The sequence below is a fragment of the Peromyscus maniculatus genome, chromosome 22, assembly GCF_049852395.1.
Source record: "Peromyscus maniculatus bairdii isolate BWxNUB_F1_BW_parent chromosome 22, HU_Pman_BW_mat_3.1, whole genome shotgun sequence".
In the NCBI taxonomy this organism is placed as follows: domain Eukaryota; kingdom Metazoa; phylum Chordata; class Mammalia; order Rodentia; family Cricetidae; genus Peromyscus; species Peromyscus maniculatus.
This window is the reverse complement of record NC_134873.1, coordinates 38,062,979-38,084,366: the sequence shown is the minus strand read 5'-3', so window position 1 is coordinate 38,084,366 and position 21,388 is coordinate 38,062,979. Positions and strand designations below refer to the sequence as shown.

The following is a 21,388-nucleotide window of genomic DNA, read 5'->3' as shown; positions in this document are numbered from 1 at the left end:
TCCACTGATGGTATCACCATAATCCACTGGGAACAGCGTCCTAGTCTCCAATGGTCCAGGTGCCCTCTTAGCCTTCCAGCCTAAGGGAAGCACACTTCTGACCATGCCTCAGCTCTGCACTTTACCGGCCCCTGTGGGGAAGTGATGGTCCCTGTAAGGAGGTGAGATCCCCACTTGCAGCTCTCACAATCCGATCCTGCCTGCACTGGCTGGAGGTGGAAGGGCAGAGCTGATGGGCCGGGCTACCGGGTATAAGGCGGGGCTTGATGGTAATGGGCGGAGCTTGGTGGGCGGTGAGCAGGGTAGTAGGGGCCGGCTGCTGGAAGGTGGGCGGGGTTCCGTGCCTGCCCTGATTGCTAGCGCAGTGGCTGCTGGCTCCGTCCGCCCCAGCCCATCCAGAGAGGGGCGCGGGCGCCGTGCAGGCGCTGGACTTGGGAGCTCCGGAGCCTGAAGCGCGCGCCTAGCCGCGTGGGCGGCGATGAGCGCCGAGGGATCGCAGTCCCTGGTCGCCCCCCGCGGGCGTCCTAGTCACCTACTGGTGCCCGCGCGGGTGAGTGGGGTCCCCTGGAGGCCCTCTTCTGCCTCCCCTGACTCCCTTTGGTCCCCCTGTTTCCCCTCTTCTCCCAGCGCCCCCTCCTTTCTTCGCGTCCTTGTGTCCCCCTATCCGGGTGGCTCTTGTGGGCGGGGGTTGGCGCTGGGCCCTGGGCACAGTGGACATCACTAGCCCCTGGGCACTGCAACCTCGTCTTTCTTACATCACAGCTACCAGCATGCAGGGTTTGATTTTCTTATCTTGAACATCTGGGTCATGGGGCACAGGTGCTTTCCTGCGTGGTAACTATGGTCTTCCAGAGCGTGGGGTCTGGTCTTTGCCCAGCATTTTTTTCCGAGGAATGGTCCCTCCTGCTCCAGGCAGGGGCTCTTGCAGCAACTCGGACACTATGCAGGGGTTCTTGCTGTCCCCCTGATGGGGTGTGGTGCCAACTGCCTCTGCCTATCCCTTGGGCCACCAGCTCAGGACCTCCAGAAACCAAGGGGACGCTGATGGCCCAACTTTTTAGAGTCTATTTTAGCTCCTATCACCACCACCCCATCCTTATAAAAACAAAAAACAAAACAAACAAACAAAAAAACCAACAACAAAAAACTATTGATTGACAAAACCCAGAATTGTTGGCTTAAACAAAAACGGAAAGTTCTTGGAAACCTTCAAGTTGCCACCCACACGACACAACCGAGTGTTCTGGAAAGGGTGCAAGACAGCAGCTGTTTATCACGGCCTTAGGAAGCTGTGTGCCTGTGTCCTGGGGTGCAGTCACACCTCCTCTTTAACTTTGCTCAAGAGCCCAAGCCCTCAGCATTACAAGAGATGAAGGTCCTTTTAGGGTAACAAAGGTCTGAAACTGCAGACTGGAGTGGCTGCAGGTGTCCAGTCTTCTGAAATAGGTACTGCACAGTGGTATGTTTAATGTGTTGAGACCAATGTATCTATCTGCTTTGCAAGTTGTACCATTCTAGCGATTCCCTCGACATCTTTAATGTTTTTGGTGGAATATGATGGGGTTTTGTTGTCTTGTTTGTTTTTTCTTTAATACTTTGTAATATGAATAGTTACCCAACTACAGCAGACTCAAACCTTAGAAAATACACTTGGATTATCCAGAAATAGTAGAAAGCAAGTACAGAAGCTCGTGAGTCGCTAACTTTCTATCATATTATTCTCAGGACTTTAATAGGGTGTCCTTCCACGGTGCATTTGGGGAAGTATTATTGCAACAAGTCTTGTTAGTAACTCCTATAATTAGAGGAAAATTGAAGTGGTTTATTCTACTTTGAACCTACCCGTGAGTTTTGGCAGACTTCAGTTTTAAGCACATGTGTTACCTGGAAGCCTTCAAATAGGCTCATTGAACTCCATATCCCTTGCTAAGTTGCTAACCAGCACAAGACATGCTCAGTGCCTCATGCATAACAGCAGCCTTGATGATGTGAACTGTCCCATCAGAACTATCCTTAAAGGAAACTTTTGCCACCATTGAGGCCATGCACTTCAGTAATATGCAGAACATACCTGAGATTTACTGTGGTGCGGTGCTAAGTCTTAATGAGTGAGGCTTGAGTTCTTATTCAAAGTAAATCTGCCAAGTTTGACATTTACACAATCTCAGCATCCCAACATTGTGTCAACTGTCTTCATGTTGCAGCATTTGAACCTTTGGTGGGTGGTGTTTCCTTGTTAATCACTGGAGCATAGTCATCAAAAAACTCCTCAGTTTCTTAACAATTACTATGCATAACATTATAGAGCTTGCAATTCCCAGCTATGCGATCATTTAAGTTAAAAGAACCTAGTGCATCTACTTAGAAAAAATAATTATAGAAGAAAGATGGTACTGAATCTATTGTATTACTACTTTTAATTTTTTGTCTGAAGTCAAAAGTTTAACCTATTCTTTATAATGGCTGCTTGAGTCAGGGCAACTGGGTTGGGTTTGGTGTCTCACACACTTTTCTAAGTTAGGTCAGTTCATGAAGTTCTGTTTTGAAGATCAGCCATCCCATTGATTGAGAGTCTGCAACTCTAAGCAGAACTTGAGTTTACTGACTATTTTCTGTTTATAAGTGGTCATTCTTCAATCCACCACAGTGTGAGCTGGTAAGCTGCAGTTTCATAGGATGACGTGCCCTGCCCAGGGGAAGGTGCACTTATTAATGGTAACACTTAGCCATATTTCTAGGGCTGCTTTTGCTGCAGGATGAGTTAGGCAGGTACTGTAGGATCCATCCATTGTTTCCTGCTGTTGTTATGTGTCCTTCCTTCTTTCAGACACTTTTGATCTCATCTATGGAATTTCTCTTGGTACCTGTGACGTCATAGGCCAAATCCATGTATTTTAAAACAGGGTATTACCTGGTTTTACCAGGAGACATGATTCATAGTGAACATTTGAACAGGACCTAATTTGGAAAACTGTTTACTTGTCAAAAATATCAGAAATTAAATTTTATCTTTTTGAAATATGTGACAACCTATTATATCTACATAGTTTTCAGTTTTAATGTTTTAATATAGATATATTTTCCAAGGCAACTCACATAACCATCTTTAGAGAGGCTGGAGGAGGTAGCCTTGCAGCACAGAATGAGAGGGAAGCTGTTGCACCAGATTCTTTGTTATTAAATGGTTAGGTTACATTTTCTGGAGCCTGGTTTTGTGCTCTGCTGTGAGCATAGGTGATTAATTACATCAGGTAGGGTGAGTGACAGTTAAGAAGGCACTCCCCTTTCTTCCTGCTCCCTGTGCCATGCTGTGCTGGAACCCAGGGAGTGAGTGCACTGGACTTACAGTGTGAAGATGGACTCACTGATTAGCATTGGAGAAAACTAGCAACCCCAGCCTGGGAAGTCCATGTACCTACTTCTCACCTGTAAACTCTCCAGAGCAATTCTTATGGTGACTTGGATTCTAATACCAATCACCCTTAGCAATAAATTGTCATTTAAAAATTACAGTTTCCATATAATCAGTGTAGTACATCATGATGTTATAATTTATGCATACATTTGGTAGTATGATCTCAGAAACTGGCTATTTAGTTAGACTGAGAATTTTGGCTGCATAAAATGAAATAAAGGAGGTTTCAAAGTCCTTCTAGGGAAAAAATAATTTCATGGAAAAGGCACTTGGGCTTTTTACTCGTGAGCTCTTTCCCTTGTGGTCCAATAAGCCTATGACTGGGATTGGAAATCTTGCATTGTTTTCTGCCAACAGGAGGTGGTGCTGTCTCCTAGGCCTCACTGGAGTCCCATTCAGACCTTGGAAGCAAGCCGGCTTATCCCTTCTATTTCTGCACTAAGCTCCCCTTGCTGACTTGATCCCCACTCACGGACATTCCTGGCTTCCTCTGGGAGCATCTGCTGTTGTTCTTCTCTACCCCCAAGGACGTACAGGGCATCTTTGCAATCCTATCCTGCCTGTGACAATGACTTCTAATACTACCATCCGGCACGCTTCAACACATGCTATTAAAAAGTGCTGCAAGGATTTGAGATTCTTTTTCAGTTTGAATGTCCTTGCTAAATATTTCTTTTCAGATCTGGTATTATTATTCATCTGTTACATTTTTATTAGGCAAATAATTAAGATTTAAGGAAAATGACTATGCCTTTTAGCTTATTTAAGGCTGTAATTGCAAAGTTATAAAAATGTCAGGTTATATTTTTAACACATAAGGTATTCTAATTTCAAAGACAACTTACTCCAAAATTGCTGAATTTTCATTCTGTTTAACCTGTTTTATCTCCATTATCTTTACTTGCCTAACACATTATCTGTCTTACTATATACAGTAATTTTTTTTTTTTATTGTGGAAGAATGATGCTGATGCTAAACTGTCAGCATTTTGACTTTCCCAGCTGGGATAGGCACCAAAATCCACTTGACATTTGGATAGATCCCACTTGATTACAGCGCTGACTTGTATTACGATAAATATAAGTGCACACGACATTGTACGCTCACTGACTTCCATGTTGCGGATTTATTTCTCTCATCACTGTTCCTTGGACCCCAACTCCAGGAACAAATGTACAACTTACTCCAGACAGTAGTAAAGTCATTTATGCACTGACCAATGAAAAATAAATGTATCTATTTTTATTTTAATTGAAATAAGTGGGTGGTAAATCACATGGCACAGTTGAATTCCATTCCTAGAACTGATTCTAGCAGGCAGAGATTTAAATGATAGTACTTCATTATAGGTAAAATATAACCATAGTATCACACCCAGCTCCACAATAAAACTTTGATTTTACCATTGAAATATTTAGGAAAAAAACAGTCCATATTTGCGGTGTGGTATAAGTGCCAATAATTCCAATAAGGTTTATGTTATTTTCCATGGGAAACAAATATTTTGCATCTAGGACAATTCCTACACTGTTGGCTGACTCAGCTTTTAGAAGTTGAACAAAAAAATTCCTCCTCCTCGTGCCCTTTCCAAGATGAGGTAAAGGAGAGGGAGTGGGCCACCCCCAACTTGTGTCCCCGATTCTATGATTCTTTCTGCAGTGGCAAGAGGTATTGTGCTGTGCTCCATTTGCTGAGCATGTCCTCTGCCCCACTGAGGACAGGGTTGACCCCATCGCCCCAGTCCCAGAAGTCTGTGCGTTTGTCTGAAGGCAGCTTCGCAGCTTCTCAGCTTCTCAGCTTCAGGGTGCATTGTTGACCGCTCCTCTTCTCTTTCTGTCCCTCTAATAGGGTGAATGCCCCAATTTTGTTTTCACATTGGGGTATATGCAATGGCCACTGGAAGCTATCCCATATATTTTGCATTATTCTTGCTGACCTGGTCCTGGGCCTCCCCGAATTATGCCAACATTGCATTCTGTGGACCCCAAAGCTGTCTACATCCCCTCTGATTGGACCAGCTCTGCTTGTGGGTTCACAGAAAACATATTCAAGGCTTACCTTCTACTATAACCCTGGGCTGGGTTTCCTCTTTGATGCTGACATGTCTGAGCATCACATAGAATCAACCACAAGTCTGTGTTGACCATTGAGACTGGGCCCACTGAACTTCTGGACTCTAGGTTTTCCAACTTTTCTTGGGTAGTTTCATTTCCTGAACAGTCATTTTAGCCTGCTCTTCCTCTAGCTTCCCTGTCACTGGCTCATTATAGTTTCTGTCTCAGCCAGGACCTCCCACCAGCATCCACTGCTGCCTGTATCCTCTGCCCACATGCTGCCGTGTGCCATCCTTAAGAGCAGTGTGCCTGTGTCTAACCTTTAGGAAGGGACAGCCCCAGCTCTGATAGCAATATTATTTCTAAATGAGTGGAAATTATGCCCCTTTTCTTAGGAGGAGGCAAGCCTGGGGTATCACTTATACTCCCAGGTATGAGAGCCAGTTAATTCCATTGTGTTTATTCATAGCAGTCACTGCTATGAATGAGAGGGAAGAGCTCCATTTCTGATTCTTGATGATTTATTTAACTTTTAGCTTATTTATGCTTCAATAGAATTATGCCATTTTTATTTTATAGTAGCTAAATTTTAATTTTACATATTAGTATAACTGTTAATAGTTAAATGTAATTTATTCTGTTCCCAATGCTGGAGATTATCTTAGTGATTTCTTCAGGTAATTATGCTCTTCCAAATGGCTCTATCAGTTTGACTTTTTGCACTGTAATTACCTGGAGTGTTCATTATGTCCCTAGTGATGTGAAATTACTTTTCCTACCTTAAATCTGGGGTGTTCAGAATCCACAGGGGCCAGAAACAGCCTATTGAGAAGCACATGCTGGTGTTGACACTGTCGACATGGGTTACATTCTCTTATTTATTTCTAGTTTTTGGGAGACATGCCATCTTATAATAGTTAAACGTACACCCTGTGTTTGGTACCACTGTGTCTATTTTCACCATGCACTGTCTTTTGGCTGACACTGGAGATTTTAGAAGGCCATGCTACCTTCTTGTAATATTACTTGTTTCACAGTAAGACTTTAATTCTAGCTTTTTTTTTTTTTAAAAAAAAAAAAAAGGTTGTGTTTGCAACAAGATAGATACTATCTTTTCTTGGTGCCCCCAGAAAAATGGCTATAGTACTTCTGTGCATTGAGAGAGGGATGGAGAGTGTGCATGGTGAGCAACACCACCGCAGTCTCTGGAGAATGAGACTTTGTGATGCTGAAGAGAATGACACTTGGAAAATGCTGTATGATTGATTGCAAATGTGACCATATGCACACATGTATAACTTACAGGACACAACTGAGCTACTCAGGTGTAGCTTGAGTTTTTCTCTCAGGGGACTGCCAAGCCCTGGCAGGCAGTCCTGTAGCTCACTTATAAAATAAACACACAGACACTTATATTATTTAAACTGCTTGTCCATTAGCTCAGGCCTACCATTGTCTAACTCTTACACTTATACTCAGCCCATTTCTGTTAAGCTCTATGTTGCCACCGTGTTCCATGGCTTTATCTGTTGCCTTTCCATGCTGTTTTCTGGACAGCAGGCTGGCATCTCCTCTCTGCTTCTGTCTGACTCCAAGGTTGCATTTATCTTTGTTGTTTTAGGACACTGGCTTCACCACGTAGCCAAGGATGACTTTAAATATCTGATTCGCTTGCTTATCCCTCCCAAGTGTTAGGGTTACAGGTGTAGGCCATTGTATTCAGCTTCCCATCAGACTGAAGTTTCAATGAGCAGATTCCTTGTCTGTGCTTGTGACCAGTATAACCAGAGATACATGCAGAGTCCATTGAGAGAGGTCTGCACTTGAAGAATGGAGACACAGAAGCTGTGCACATTTTATGACTATTGTGAGGGGGCGTTTTATGACACAGGAGTGTATCCTTTAACCAGGTTAGTGATTACACTGATCAAGAAGGAGTAGAGGGAGGGCCCCTGCCTCTTTGGTAGCCTCTTTTGTTTGGGTGGAGGAGTCTGTGAGCCAGTCAATAATATGAGAACCAGAGATGAAGGAACAGCTGGTGTGAGAGTAGAGAGGGAGAGGAGACAAGGCAGTAGAGGATGCAAAGACTAGCCTGTTCAGCCTCAGGGGCAGGGATAGATTGGCTTGCTTGTGTGCAGCATGTTCCATACAGGTACACATGCATCACACATTCAAGTTACACATGTATGCTATACCTGTATGTACCACACATGCATACTTCAAATAATTGTACATGCCACACATGTGTATACAATGCACATGTTATATACATGGACACAACATGTATACATGTATGCACATTACACATATGCATATAACAGATATATTTCTTTGTATCTGTGCATGTACATAGCACATACACCTGTATATCTGCACAAGTATATGTACTATAAACAACATGTTTATCAACATTCACATAGGTTATGTACATACACAGTACAGAGAGAAATCATGTACACTGCACACATGCTTGAAACTCAGCACACACATGTAGGTAACACAGAGATGGAGAACACAAATGTTTACTCAACACATTTACTCATGTATTATGTAGAGCACACGTGTACACAGTACACTTGTCTGTGGAGTTGGGGCTATTAGAGTTAATGTTTCTATTTCCATCATATACCAATAGTGGAAGAGATTCAGGTTCATAGTGCCTGCTCAGAATGACAGGGGACTCATAGAAGGTGGTACAGGTACATTTTTTAGTGTACAGTGCAGTTTTGAAAACCTAGAACCATTACTGTTCCTGCTGAAGTCTGCTGGGTTCTGACAGACTGAGGTAGGTTTCCCCATTGAGGGCTTCTTTGACAAATATTCAGTGTGTCTGGGAAGCCTTCGGCTCTGCTGCTTCTGTAGGGAATAGAAGTCTGGCCCCCTAAACTTAACGCCACATCTGCACTTGTGCCATCATGGAAGTGTACGTACGTACGTACGTAATATTGCCTTATTCAGAGGGTGTGACTGAGACATTTCTTTATAACATTTAAGTGTTAATTGACAAAATGTGAATATATTCAGAGTACATATATACAGTGTGATCTTCAATCTTCATTATATGGATACCATGTGTACTAACTACAAAGCCAAATTACTTAACACGCATCACCTCCTATTTTTACCATTTGTGTGTGTGAGCATGTGTTTGTGCAGCCAGGGCATTTAAGGTATGCTTGTATCATCTCATCAAATTGCAAGTGTCATTCAGCCTGTTTGCTCCAGCCAGTGTCTTCCCGGTTCTCTCCTCCAGATGTTGGCACCCACTATTTCTCCCTCTGCGTCTCTACCTGCTCCACAGGCATGTGAGTCCACAGGCTTTCCGCTAAGTTAGGGATTCGGAGAGAATCCACTCAGGAATGGTCTGAGTGGCATTTAACAGGGGACGTGGACTCTGGTGCTAGGAAGAAGGGAGCCTGAGGACTTGGGAGGCCACGCCGAAGCAGAGAGGAATATGAGAATGGAGCTGTGAGTCTTTCAGTGCCGAAGAAGGGAGGCAGGATCCTCTATAAAAGAGCCAAGGAGTTTGATCTTGAACTTCTGAACACAGAACTATGGGGGAAAAAAAGAGATTTGGTGGTTGTTGGAAATATTGTCACAGTAACACTAACTACACACATCTGCCCCCCCCCATACACAAAACAGGAACATGTGGTTTTCAATGATTTACATGCCTGTACTAGTTGGTTTTGTGTGTCAACACAAGATTGTGGTGGTATTGTGTTGCCCAAAATATTGTGCACCCTAATAAACTTATCTGGGGTCAGAGACAGAACAACCACAATATTAAATATAGAAGTTAGGCAGTGGTAGCACATGCCTTTAATCCTAGCATTCCAGAGGCAGAAATCCATGTGTTCAAGGATACAGCCAAGCATGGTGACTCACGCCTTTAATCCCAGAAAGCGAGCCTTTAATCCCAGGGAGTGATGGTACAAAGCAGAAAGGTATATAAGGCGTGAGGACCAGAAACTAGAAGCATTTTGGCTGGTTAAGCATTTGGCTGGTTAAGCTTTTAGGTTTTGAGCAGCACAGTTCAGCTGAGAGCCATTTGGATACGAGGACACAGAGGCTTCAGTCTGAGGAAACAAGATCAGCTGAGAAGTTGGCCAGGTGAGGTTAGCTGTGGCTTGTTCTGTCTCTCTGATCTTCCAGTGTTCACCCCAATAACTGGCCTCAGGTTTGATTTTATTAATAAGAACTTTTAAGGTTTTTGCTAGATAGAGTCATCAGAGAGGAAGGAGCCTCAGTTGAGAAAATGCCTCCATGAGATCCAGCTGTAAGGAGTGTTCTCAATTAGTGATCAGTGGGGGAAGACCCAACTCATGGTGGGTGGTGCCATCCCTGGGCTGGTGGTCCTGGCTTCTATAAGAAAGCAGGCTGAACAAGCCATGAGAAGCAAAGTAAGCAGCTCTCCTCCATGGCCTCTGCATCAGCTCCTGCCTCTAGGTTACAGCCCTGATTGAGTTCCTTTCTGACTTCCTCCAATGATTGACTATGATCTGGAAATGTAAGCCAGATAAACCCTTTCCTCTCCAACTTGCTCTTTGGTCATCGTGTGTCATCACGTGTCATCGCAGCAGTAGAAATCCTAAGACAATGCCTTTGGTTGCCTTTAAACAATAGACAACTCTCCTGAAAGCCATTAGAAATATTTACATAGTTGCCAAGGTGTACCTAGTGCTATGCTGTGAGAACTTTTTGCAGCGCTTGATGATTTTAGTTAGTGCCAGCCCTTTGGGTGGGCATGGTTGAGGCTTGCCACTTACAGATCAAATAAAGACAAAATGTCCTTGACTGTCCAGCCAGCAGCTGCATCAACAGGGTCTGGCTACAGAAGGCCCCTCTACATCCTGTGTAGAAATGATACTAAATAGACCTGTTTCTATTAGCCAGGATCAATAAGAATAAGAAGATCAGAAAACAGCAGGGAGGGAGGGACCCCTTTGTCTGCCTTTGGGTTTGAATTATTTTCACATTCTCATGCTTGAATGCTTGTTTCCAGTGACTGATGGTATTTGGGGAGGCTGGGAAGCCCCTAGAAAATGGACTCCAGATGAAGGGATAGGTGTTTGAAGGTAATACTCACTCCTGGATCCAACATGTTCTGTCTGCTTCTTGGTTCATTCTGCCATTCATAGCAACTGCCTCATACTCCCACTTTTAAGGCTGGAGTGTGGCCCACCATGTGTTTACCGCCATGATGAATGCAAGCCTCTGAAACAGTGAGCCAGAACAAAGATTCCCCACCCCAGATTGTTTCCGACAGGTATGTTGTTACAGTGACACAAAAGTGATGCGTCCACATTTGAAGTCAGTCACTTGTTTTCACTCTGGCTCACTACCACAGACTGCAGACAGCTGGTAGGTCAGGGAAGGTGGCCACTGGTGCACAGAACACACGTGCGAGGCCTTATGAGGGGATATAAGAAAAGCTGAGTGCTGGTAGAATTTTATGAGAAAGCAACCATATGAATGTAAGAAACGTGAATGACACTTCTAGCTCTATGATGGTGGCTGCCAATTTTGAGGAGGATTTTCCCTCTTGAGTTTACTCAAAAAATTGTTTCTAGTATGCTTTTACAATATGGAAAAGTGAAACGGATAAAAATACTTTATAATTCAGTTTATAGTTTCTAGTATGCTTTTACAATATGGAAAACTGAAACTGATAAAAAATGCTTTATAATTCAGTTTATAGTAACAAAATACTTGGTTTAATACAGTTGTAAAATAGAATATCGTCTTGGGGAGTTTTTTATTCTATATTAAGCTTCTGTTTATAAAGTGTTTTTGTTGCTTATTTTATTTATTTATTGTGGTTTTGTTGAGGTGGAGTTTCAAGCCTCACTATGTGGCTCAGGCTGGCCTTGAACTTGAGACATTCCGGTCTCAGACTCCCCAAAGTGGGGCTTACCAGGAGAACAGTGCCCAGCCTGGCTCTTTGTATGGGTTATCTTTTACTTTGCATTTCTTGGTGGTTATAACTACAGAGAGCAGTATTTTCATGTGAAAATGGCATGTTAAAAGTTTTATAAAGATATGACATTTCTTTGAAGCTGAATTGGCTTAGCTTTTGTAAATTTCCTGTAATTGCTTTAGAAGAAAAAAAAATCTAAAGTCAACACTGCCTAAATTGGTGTTTAGGATTTGAAATGCAGTAGAAATGGATTTATAACTCAAAAATGTTATAATGTAAAAAATGTATTTTAAAAATAAATTTGTTCATTTAAAACCCAGAGAGATATGAAAAAGTACTGTGAACTTCCCAAATTGTTTTTATTTGAACTCTCTTAAAGCTAGAAAAATGTATGGTTTCTTAAATCTTAAAAGTATTTTGCTATTAATGTAGTTGTGATATCAAATGTGCATAATTGACATTTGGGATTTAAAGATAACAAAATACTTTAAGATTGGAGAAATTAGATTTCAATTTAGAGACTGCTAATAACCATGATAAGGAAATGATTACACACATATAGGCTGACCCCCTTTTCTGTATACAAAATAGGTTGTTCTTTCTAGCAAAGGAAATAGGAAGAGCATCTAGTACTGTATTAAGGATGTTCATTACTCAGATTTAATGATAAAAAATAATTTCTAGGGCTGGCCTGGTAGAATTAGCCTGTAATCCCAGCAATTTAGGAGGCCAGGGCAGGAGGGTTGCAAATTCAAGGGCAGCCTAGGCAACATAGTAAAACCCCATCTCAAAGTAAAAAGTAAAAAGAAGTCTAAGGATAATAGGTAATAAGGTACTTTGCCTAGATGAGGGGAGTCTCTCAGTTCTATCCCAGTCTGCAAATAAATAAATAAGAATAAAGCATTTTTAGGTTGGGCTATGTTACAACCCAGAAACATTCTTTGGTATGAAGATATACCATGCTATTATGTTAAAAATAATCACAATGTTGGATGTGGAGCTGGTAGTTATAAGTGATGTATGCATGTTGTGTTTGGGGGGGGCGGGGATTCGGGACAGAGATGAGATGGCAAAATTGTCTGATTAAGGTAAAATACAGATCTTTCTGAAGTGACTGCCTCTGAGCAAGGGTACTTCTCTGTGACCGATGTAATTTTCACATAGGAGAGGCCAGGCCTGGCACGGGTCTCTGAAAATTCTAGGTGCCTTGGGCATTTCAGTTATTCACTTCCAGCACTTCTGCCAAATTCTCTTATAACCTCAGAGAAGCTTGCTTTCTTATTAATGTAGGATCAAATACTTCTAGGTTGGCATTTTGTTGTTCAGAAAGAAAGAAGATAGGGTATAGGGGAGTTTACTCAGAAGCTCCTGTGTGGGTGCCCTAGGATTAATTGTTGACTGTTGCATTAAGCCCTTGGATTGAGAAGGAAGAAGAATAAGATGGCAGGTAGGGGGTCCATGCAGAAGCAATGTGAAGATGGCCAGACCAACTGACCTGGCTGGAGGCTGCTCTGAAAACTGCTATTCTAGGTAGAGTCCAGGACACCAGCCAGTGCTGCAAGCTGTGTATTCATCATGCCACCCTCTGTGGTCTTCCAGCTTCTGAGGTCTGTGTGGGTAGTACATAACAGTACCTCAATTTAGAATGTGTATGAAATGTAGAAAAGCATTGGGAAGAAAGAGTTCCTAAATTCCCTTTACTTAGGTTGGCTGGGACACAAAGTAGTTCCTAATATCTATACATGTTCATCTGTTTTTATAAGTTGGGATCATTTTATTAAAGTATACCTTAGTTGTTTCCTGTTTAGATTGTTTTGGTTTATTTCTCCCAAATACTTTTTATGGAGTAGTAGTTAGCCATTTTCTGTATCACACATTGGATAACTGATCCCTCTTTGATAAACTGACCTCCTTATAGATTAACTGACCTACACCTGTGTTAACTGATCCACTGTAGGGTTAAGTGACCTGCTCTCTAATTAACTGAGCCACTCTAGGTTTACTTGTTCCATATAAGAGTTAATTTTCAGAGTGGGTTTTGGAGGGAATGTTCAGAACAACCCTTGTTCTGTATTGACACAGGACATTCTGACGCTTTCCCTACTGAGTAGTGAAGACCCAGGTTTGTCTAAAAATAACTTCCAGAAATGGCTTCTCTAGTCCTGCTAACATCTTTATAACACATTAGTGAACTTTGAGAACACCACAGAAAGTGGTGTTTGGGTGGTGTCTACTCTATGCCTTGGGTGATGGATTTCACACCATACTTACCCTCAATAATATCCTGGTTACAACTTGTATTTTGCTTTGTTACTAGCTTCTGTTGTGTGTGACTTTGAGCTGAGCAGTTCAGGCTGACCTGAGGATGAGTACTCAGACTGACCTCAGCTCATTTCACACATGCACTTTTACTGCCCATGTATCTATGAATCTACAAATGGGTGACTGGTAGAAACTCACCATGTGCTAGGGACTCCTGTCTTTGTTCTCTGGCAATGTCCAGTTGGAAGTCCTGACTATTTACAATCCTTAGTGTGAATCAGGCTGTATATGCTGCTGACTGTTTTCATTTTGGAGGTTTCTTAAGATGATAGCATCAGCCTCAAGGTGTCCTTCAGTGGCACTCAGAAATGGAATGGTGCATGTGTGGCAGCAGAAAAGAGTAGTCATCTTCAAGAATATGCTGTCCCTGTTGATAAGGGTCTCTACCATGTCTCAGTGTCCCTCAAAATCCACTGATTCAACAATGCTCATTGGTATACCTACTTTACTTGCTCTAATAAAGGCTGTAGTAATTTTAAATAGAATTGATCGTGGTAGCCTACACCAGTTTTTAGTGCCTCACTTTTTTTCTTTTTCTTTCTTTCTTTCTTTCTTTCTTTCTTTCTTTCTTTCTTTCTTTCTTTCTTTCTTTCTTTCTTTCTTTCTTTCTTTTTTTCTTGTTTTTTTTGAGACAAGGTTTCTCCGTGTAGTTTTGGTACCTGTGCTGGATCTTGCTCTGTAGACCAGGTTGGCCTCGAACTCACAGAGGATTAAAGATGTGCACCACTGACACTTGGTAGTGCCTCACTTTCTGTTGGTGTATTGCTGTTGCTGGAATTTCTGTAGTGATAAATAATTGTGGCATGCAAAAAGGAAATTCCCATTTGTTAGTACTCTTGAATGAACTAGAATGAAGTTTTATGTTCTCAACTACTTCAAATATCTGTGTCTTATTTGTTTCCCATTCTCATTTCTTTAACTCATGATTCTGGCTTCAGTGGCTAGTCCTCACCTCTTAATCAGGCTTATGGGTTACAGGCTTAAGGTGTCTGTTCCCTGACTTCTTGTAAGATAGAGCATCAGTCTCCTGCTCCCATTGCCACAACTATTAGCCCCTTTCCACACAGTGTCTTCTTTGGCATGATGGACTGAACTTCCTCAAACCTACAACTCAACTGAATCCTTCCTTCCTTATCTTGTTTCTCTCACAAGAACAAGAAAAGTAACTAGTGAAACTACTGGAATTTGGTTTGTCACCATGACTCTGTGTGATGTTTCCTTACTAAGTGGAAGATTAGCATATAAATTCTGAGGTACACCTTCCTGAAGATCCTCCACCATAGAACTTCTTTTCCTTGTTCGCGAGTTTTAGGTGTGGTCACTTTATTTCCTTGGGGTTGTGTCATTTTGAGTTCAGTTTGCCTTGTTCTGCATGCATGTACATTCCCAAGGAAGCAGTGTAAATCAGGTAAATCAGTGGTGGTTGTTCAGAGTGGAGCTGCCGTCCAGTGTTGGGTGTAGCAGAGGCTGAGCTTGGTCAGCTAAGTGTGGTAGAGGATAGTTTCCTCACTGTAGAGAAGCCCTGGCTCTGAGGGGCAGTAGGGGCACACTGCTGCCTTGTGGCTTTGACTTGTCCCTGTTCCACTTAATCGTGATCTGTTTAACCACATTGCCCTAATTGTAAAAGAGTGTGGTTTAGGCGCTGGCTCCTTGGAAATGGCATCAGCCTCCCCAATAGAAATAATCAGTTGAGATGAGTGTCTTACCTATGGCACAAAGCAGAGGTTCTGTCTCTCTTGGGTGGAAAGGTTGTGTTCTTTCAATTACTTACAATGCTAAGTAATGAAGCCAAGTAAAGAAAATCGGATAATTCTATGAAAGAGACAGGAGGAGCCTTATCCTCACCTCTGATCTAATTGGGGAGAGGTATATAAATTAGAAAACTAAAAGTTTTATAACAAAAAAATGAGAAAAGAGAGTGTTAAAAGAGAATAAGCACATTTTCCAATAAGCAGGAGTCTTGTTCTGACCTGGTCATTGGCCTAACTCCTTCAGTAGCTGGAGATTTGGGAGAAGAGAGACAGGTGAATGTTGATGATTTTGGCTTTGAACATGATTCTTATTCTCTTGTTATTATAAAAATGAGTTGAGTTCCTGGTTCATGTCACTTTTTTTCATCTCAGAGATTTTGATGTTGCAACTTTTACCACTCTGTGTTTTGAGATTTTAAAACACCCACAGATAGACCTCATTATTTGAGAAATGTTCAACATTAACATGAATCTAAACCTCTTTTTCTTTATAAAGTAAGCACTATTGGAAATGAAAAATTGCTACACATAAATTGAAATAAAATGATATAAGAAATTCCGAATTGCATTAAAATATAAATAAATATTTATCTTAAAGCAAATAAGAAAGGCAGCATGCTCCAAAGGGACAATTTTTTTTTATTTACATGGGTATATGATTTTCTAAAATTTGAAAATATTAAAAAATATTTGGTCAAAGTTCCCAGGTTAGCAGGTGGCTGTCGCATTGCCTAGATTGTATGAGGACTTGTATGGAAGTCATTTGACCCTGGATATACCTCCCTCTGATATTTGACAGCTGTGCTCACAACTGAATTAATAAAATTAATTATTAATAATGAGTGCATCTGGATTGACTTCTGAAAGGTGTACATTTGAAAACACAAATATATTGGACTCAATGTATTTGAGTTTATATATTCATTTCACTAAGTTGAGCCTTTGTGTCTCTTTCCACGCTATTTTTTAACTGCCTGCAACAGTGGGTGGTTCTACAGATGCCAGGAAAGTATCTGTGGGAACAGTAAATGCTAAAGTATCTTCACTTAAAACTGACTTCAGAATTTTTAAGTTGTAGTGGTGACTCTTTATTAGATATCACAAGTCCACTGGAACGGGTTTTGTAAAAAAAAAGACTCACAGCCAGGAAAACCCACTGCAAGTTCTTAGAAATCTTACTTCACTACCTTTGTTTTATTCAAAAAATGAGTATCAGTTACCTTGAATTTTTGGGTAATACACCCTGGCTCTGAGGCCTTACTCTCTTTCTTGCAGTGTTCAGACACCAGCATGTCCCTGCACCCAGGCATTGCTTGTGTATCATCATCTCTTAATGAAGCTCTGAATAGATAAATAACTACATTGTGCCTGTGACTTTTGAGAAATAACTTGCTTATTCCTATAAAAGAAATCTCCATTGAAACAAGCCTTCTTGTAATTAATTGCACACAAAACTAATAAAGGTGCTTTTTGTTACATTTTCAAGTGTTAAAATAGTAACTGTTGGGGGACTGTGAGATACATCAGTGTGGACTTTTGCAAGACCTTACAGCACTACTTTATCCAGGGACTCTGACGTTGGCTTCAAGTGCCTTCGGGCTTTTTGTAGACTGACTGCCTCAGTGACTTTTCTTCATACTGAGACAAAACATCTGACTGATACATTTTTTCTTTTCTTTTTTTCATTAAGAAATTTTCTATTCATTTTACATACCAACCACAGATGCCCTCCCCTCCCTCCTCCCACCCCCATCCCAACCCCCATTCCCACTTCCTCCAAGGCAAGGCCTCCCATGGGGAGTCAGCAGAGCCTGGTACATTCAGTTAAGGCAGGTCCAAGCCCCTCACCCTGGACCAAGGCTGTGTAAGGTGTCACACCCTAGGCACTGGGCTCCAAAAAGCCTGCTCATGCCCTAGGGATGGATCCTGATCCCACTGCCAGGGGGCCCCTTAAGCAGATCAAGCTACATAACTGTCTTGCTTATGCAGAGGGCCTAGTTTAGTCCCATGGAGGCTCCACAGCTATTGGTCCACAGTTCATGAGTTCCCACTAGCGTGGTTTGGTTCTCTGTACATTTCCCCATCATGATCTTGATGCCCCTTGCTCATAGAATCCCTCTTCTCTCTTTGACTGGACTCCTGGAGCTTGGCCTGGTGCTTGGCTGTGGGTCTCTGCATCTGCTTCCATCAGTTACTGGGTGAAGGCTCTATGATGGCAGTTAGGGTATTCACTAATCTGATTACCGCAGTAGGCCAGTTCAGGCACCCTCTCTGCTATAGCTAGTTGGTGGGGTCATCCTTATGGATTTCTGGGAGTTTCCCTAGCACCTGGTTTCTCCCTGTCCCCATGGTGTCTCCCTCTATCAAGATATCTCTTTCATTGCTCTTTCATTCCATCCCTGTTCCAGCTGGACCATCCTGTTCCCTTATGTTCTCATCCCCCATCCCCTACCCTCCATTGCCCACCCCCATCCTCAGTCTACTCATAGAGATCTCATCCATTTCCCCTTCCCAGGGTGATCCATGTGACCCTCTTGGGGTTCTCCTTGTTAGCTAGCCTCTCTGGAGCTGTGGGTTGTATCCTGGTTATCCTTTGCCTTTCATGACTGATACATTTTTAGTCTTGATTTGGTATGTGTGTGTGTGCAGGGGGTATAGTCCATTGCAATAGGAGCATGAGATAACTAGTGACATTGCAGCTACATTCTGGAAGCAAAGAGGGAGGGAGAAGGGGAGGGAGGGAGGGAGGGAGGGAGGGAAGGACAGAGGGAAGGAGGGAGGGAGGGAGGCAGGGAGGGAGGGAGGGACAGAGGGAAGGAGGGAAGGAGGAAGGGAGGGGTAGTCAGGGAGCTGTCTTCCTTTGTTGTCTTCTTTTATTTAGTGCTGGACCCATTAGATGGTGCTACTCACGTTCAGGGTGGGTCTTCCCTCCCCAGCTAAGTCTCTCTGGAAGTACCTTCACAGATCCACTCAGAAATGTCTCCTAGGTAATTATAATTCCATCAAATCGACAATGAAAATGGACTCTCATAGATTGCCTCAGGAAAGTTTAAACCAGAAAGTGAATGAGAGGTTCAGGACTCTCCACTCAGCTGGTGTACTTGAACCTCAGGTCTCCCTCCTGTTTAGTTAACTACTCTGCTGGGTGGGTCACCAGTGGACTTCTACCTGCATCTGTGAGCCCTGGGCCCCTATGTCATGGCCGCAGAGTATGCTATGAGCAGGCTGCCCTCCTTGTTCTGGACTCCAGGTACAATGCTTATAGCTCCATTGTGAAGCCTGTGACTTCCTTCCTTTAATGACCCATCTGGTCAGCTGTATTGTGGATCTGCTTTTTACAGATAGTCTCTGACACAGGAGTATGAGTACACAATTCTGTAATGCGGAGATTCAAGGGGACATTCCTGTGGCCCTTTCCTCTGTAAGCACCCTGATCTTTCTCCTGCAGTGCTGTGGGAATTGTGGGTATGTTCCTGAAGGGTCACAGGGTTCTGTTGTCTAGACTCCTTCTTGTTCAGGTGCCATATGGCAGTTTTGGTGACATACACTTTTCTGTAGGAGGCCAGCTCTTCCTGTCCTATTCACTCTTTCTAACTAGGTACATAGCTATGCCTTCAGGTCTTGGCTGCTGTATCCTCTAGATGACTCAGGTGTCCCAGGTTGGATGGGCTGGGGCTGGGACACAGACCACCATTTCTGTCACTACTTCTCTGCAATAAGTATGAACTTGTGTGTGTGTGTGTGTGTGTGTGTGTGTGTGTGTGTGTGTGTGTGTGTGTGTGTGTGTTGTGGCATCCTGTAGAGTTGGATCAGACACTACCTCTTATCATTACTGTGGCATTACTCTTTATCATTTGGATCCTTGGGAAGTCTGTTTTAAATTAACATTGGGTATTGAGCAAGATCCTCACATGCTAGGCAAACACTGTACAACTGAGCTACTACATCCTCAGCCTTCTTTTTTTTCTTTTATTTTGAGATAAGAGTTGCACTAATTTTCTCAAGCTGGTCTTGGATGCATTATGCAGTCCAGGTAGGCTTTAAAATTGCAACTCTCCTGCTTCAGCCTCTCAAGTAGCTGGGATGACAGACCTGCATCATCAAGTTCAGCTATGTGGGGTCTTTTTTAGTAAAAGATTTTATTTTGAGTATGAATGTTTTTCCTGCATGTGTGTGTACATGTCTGATTCTTGGGGAGGCCAGAAGAGGTTGTTGAATGACATTGAGCTGGAGATACAGATGGTTATGAGCTGCTATGTGGGTGCTGGTAAGTAAATCCATGTCTTCTACAAGACCAACAAGAGTTTTTAACCACTAAGACATTTTTCTTGTTGTTCTATAGACCTTTTAAAAATGCAAGATCATATTACCTGTGAATAGGTGTTTGTTTCTTAGTGAATTGTCCTTTTTCCCCCATCTTTTTATTTTTGCTTTATTATAATTTGTAGCACTTCAGGTATAGTATCGCATAGATAAAATGAAGGATCATTTTGCCTTATTTGTGAACTTAAAGGAGAAGGATTCGGTTTTTTGTTGTCATGTATTTTTTTTTAATGACATTTTCAACTGCAGGAGCTTTCCTTCTAGGATTTGCAGAGGTTGGTTCTCTGCTTCCACCATGTGAATTCCTGAGATTGAACCCAGGTCATTAGGTTATCAGACTCAGCAATGAGTACCTTGATATGCTGAGCTATCTTGCCAATCCTACTTCTAGGATTTGTACAGAAGAATGTGTTGAGTTTTGTGAAGTGTTTCATGCATCCATTAAGGTGATAGAATGGTTTTTGTGTTTGTAGTCTATTAATATAATGGATTATATTGATTTTTTGAAAATCAAAACCACTTTACATTCCAGGGGAAAAACCTCACTCAACCACAGTATGGTGTGTGTGTGTGTGTGTGTGTGTGTGTGTGTGTGTGTGTAAGAGGGAGTGTGTGTCTGTGATACTCATTCACTTTGAAAAAATTGTTGTTCATAGTATTCCTCATCAGGGTTCTAAAATCCACGCGCTCTTCAGGGGTGTTATACAGTTCCTCATTATGGTGAGTCCTCATACTTTTCTTCTTTCTTTCTTCCTCTCTTTCTTATTTCTTTCTTCCTCTTATTTGTTTGTTGTTTTCTCTCTCAAGCTTTCTCTAGTGCATTACTAGTTTTAAATTTTTTTGTATATTTTTCTTGTCTTTGAAGTTTATTGGATTTTTTCTCTTACTATTTTCTTCTTACTCTTCCTTATTTTGGAGGTTATTTTGCTTCATTTTTTTCCTCACACTTTAGATGGAATCTCATATAATTGATCCAAGTCATCCCTTTGTTCCTACTGGTAAGCACTTAATAGTACATATTTCTACTAGGCAGTGTCTTCATTGCTTCCAGAAGCCTCTCAATTTAGTTCTTTTATTCTTTACAAAAACTTTATCCCAGTAGGACCCAAACTTCTGTCCATTGTGGAGGTCTGTTTGCAAAAATGGACTGTGGCTGGACTTAGAACTGTGTCCACACTCCCCCTCCCAACAAGGAGATGGTGTACAGTCTGTGCAGATGACATGGTTTGGGCTGAGAACCCACCTTCTCCTGGGATCTGCAGTCTTGGTATGTGCCAACTGAAGATCTCTGCAGGATGAGCACAGCAGACGCCTGTGCTGTTTGTGCTGCTGTGTATAATCTTTGTGGAAACATCACACCCGTGTCCCTTGTTACTGTGGTTCTTGGGAAGAGTGATCGCAGGCCCCCAAGGGCTCCTATAGACTGGGTGTCTTCCCTCAAGATCCAGCATAATCCTTGCTGATTTTCTAGGGTATACCTCAGCTCAGTCCCTGATTTCCCACAGTAGCTTTTCTAACACAGTGTTACATCATGGGCTATAGAAAGTCATGTGATATTCTTTCTGTACATGTGGTTTTTCTGTTTATTTAATAGTATGAATG

General features: G+C 42.2%; 1 protein-coding gene across 3 annotated transcripts in view; it reads left to right on the top strand.

Moving 5' to 3' along the window:
* The first annotated feature begins 207 nt into the window (after positions 1–207).
* The window catches only part of Sntg2 (syntrophin gamma 2), a 199,746-nt gene continuing 178,565 nt past the window's right edge, over positions 208–21,388 (top strand). For 2 of the 3 annotated variants that reach the window (XM_016008086.3, XM_006989783.3), the window contains exon 1: positions 210–550. Coding sequence is in view for 2 of the 3 variants with exons in the window: in XM_006989783.3 (XP_006989845.1) it covers positions 479–550 (72 nt within the window). In the remaining variant the exon portion in view is untranslated. Of the gene's footprint in view, positions 551–21,388 lie in introns of all 3 variants that reach the window. The other variant, XM_076559662.1, reaches the window with a different exon arrangement.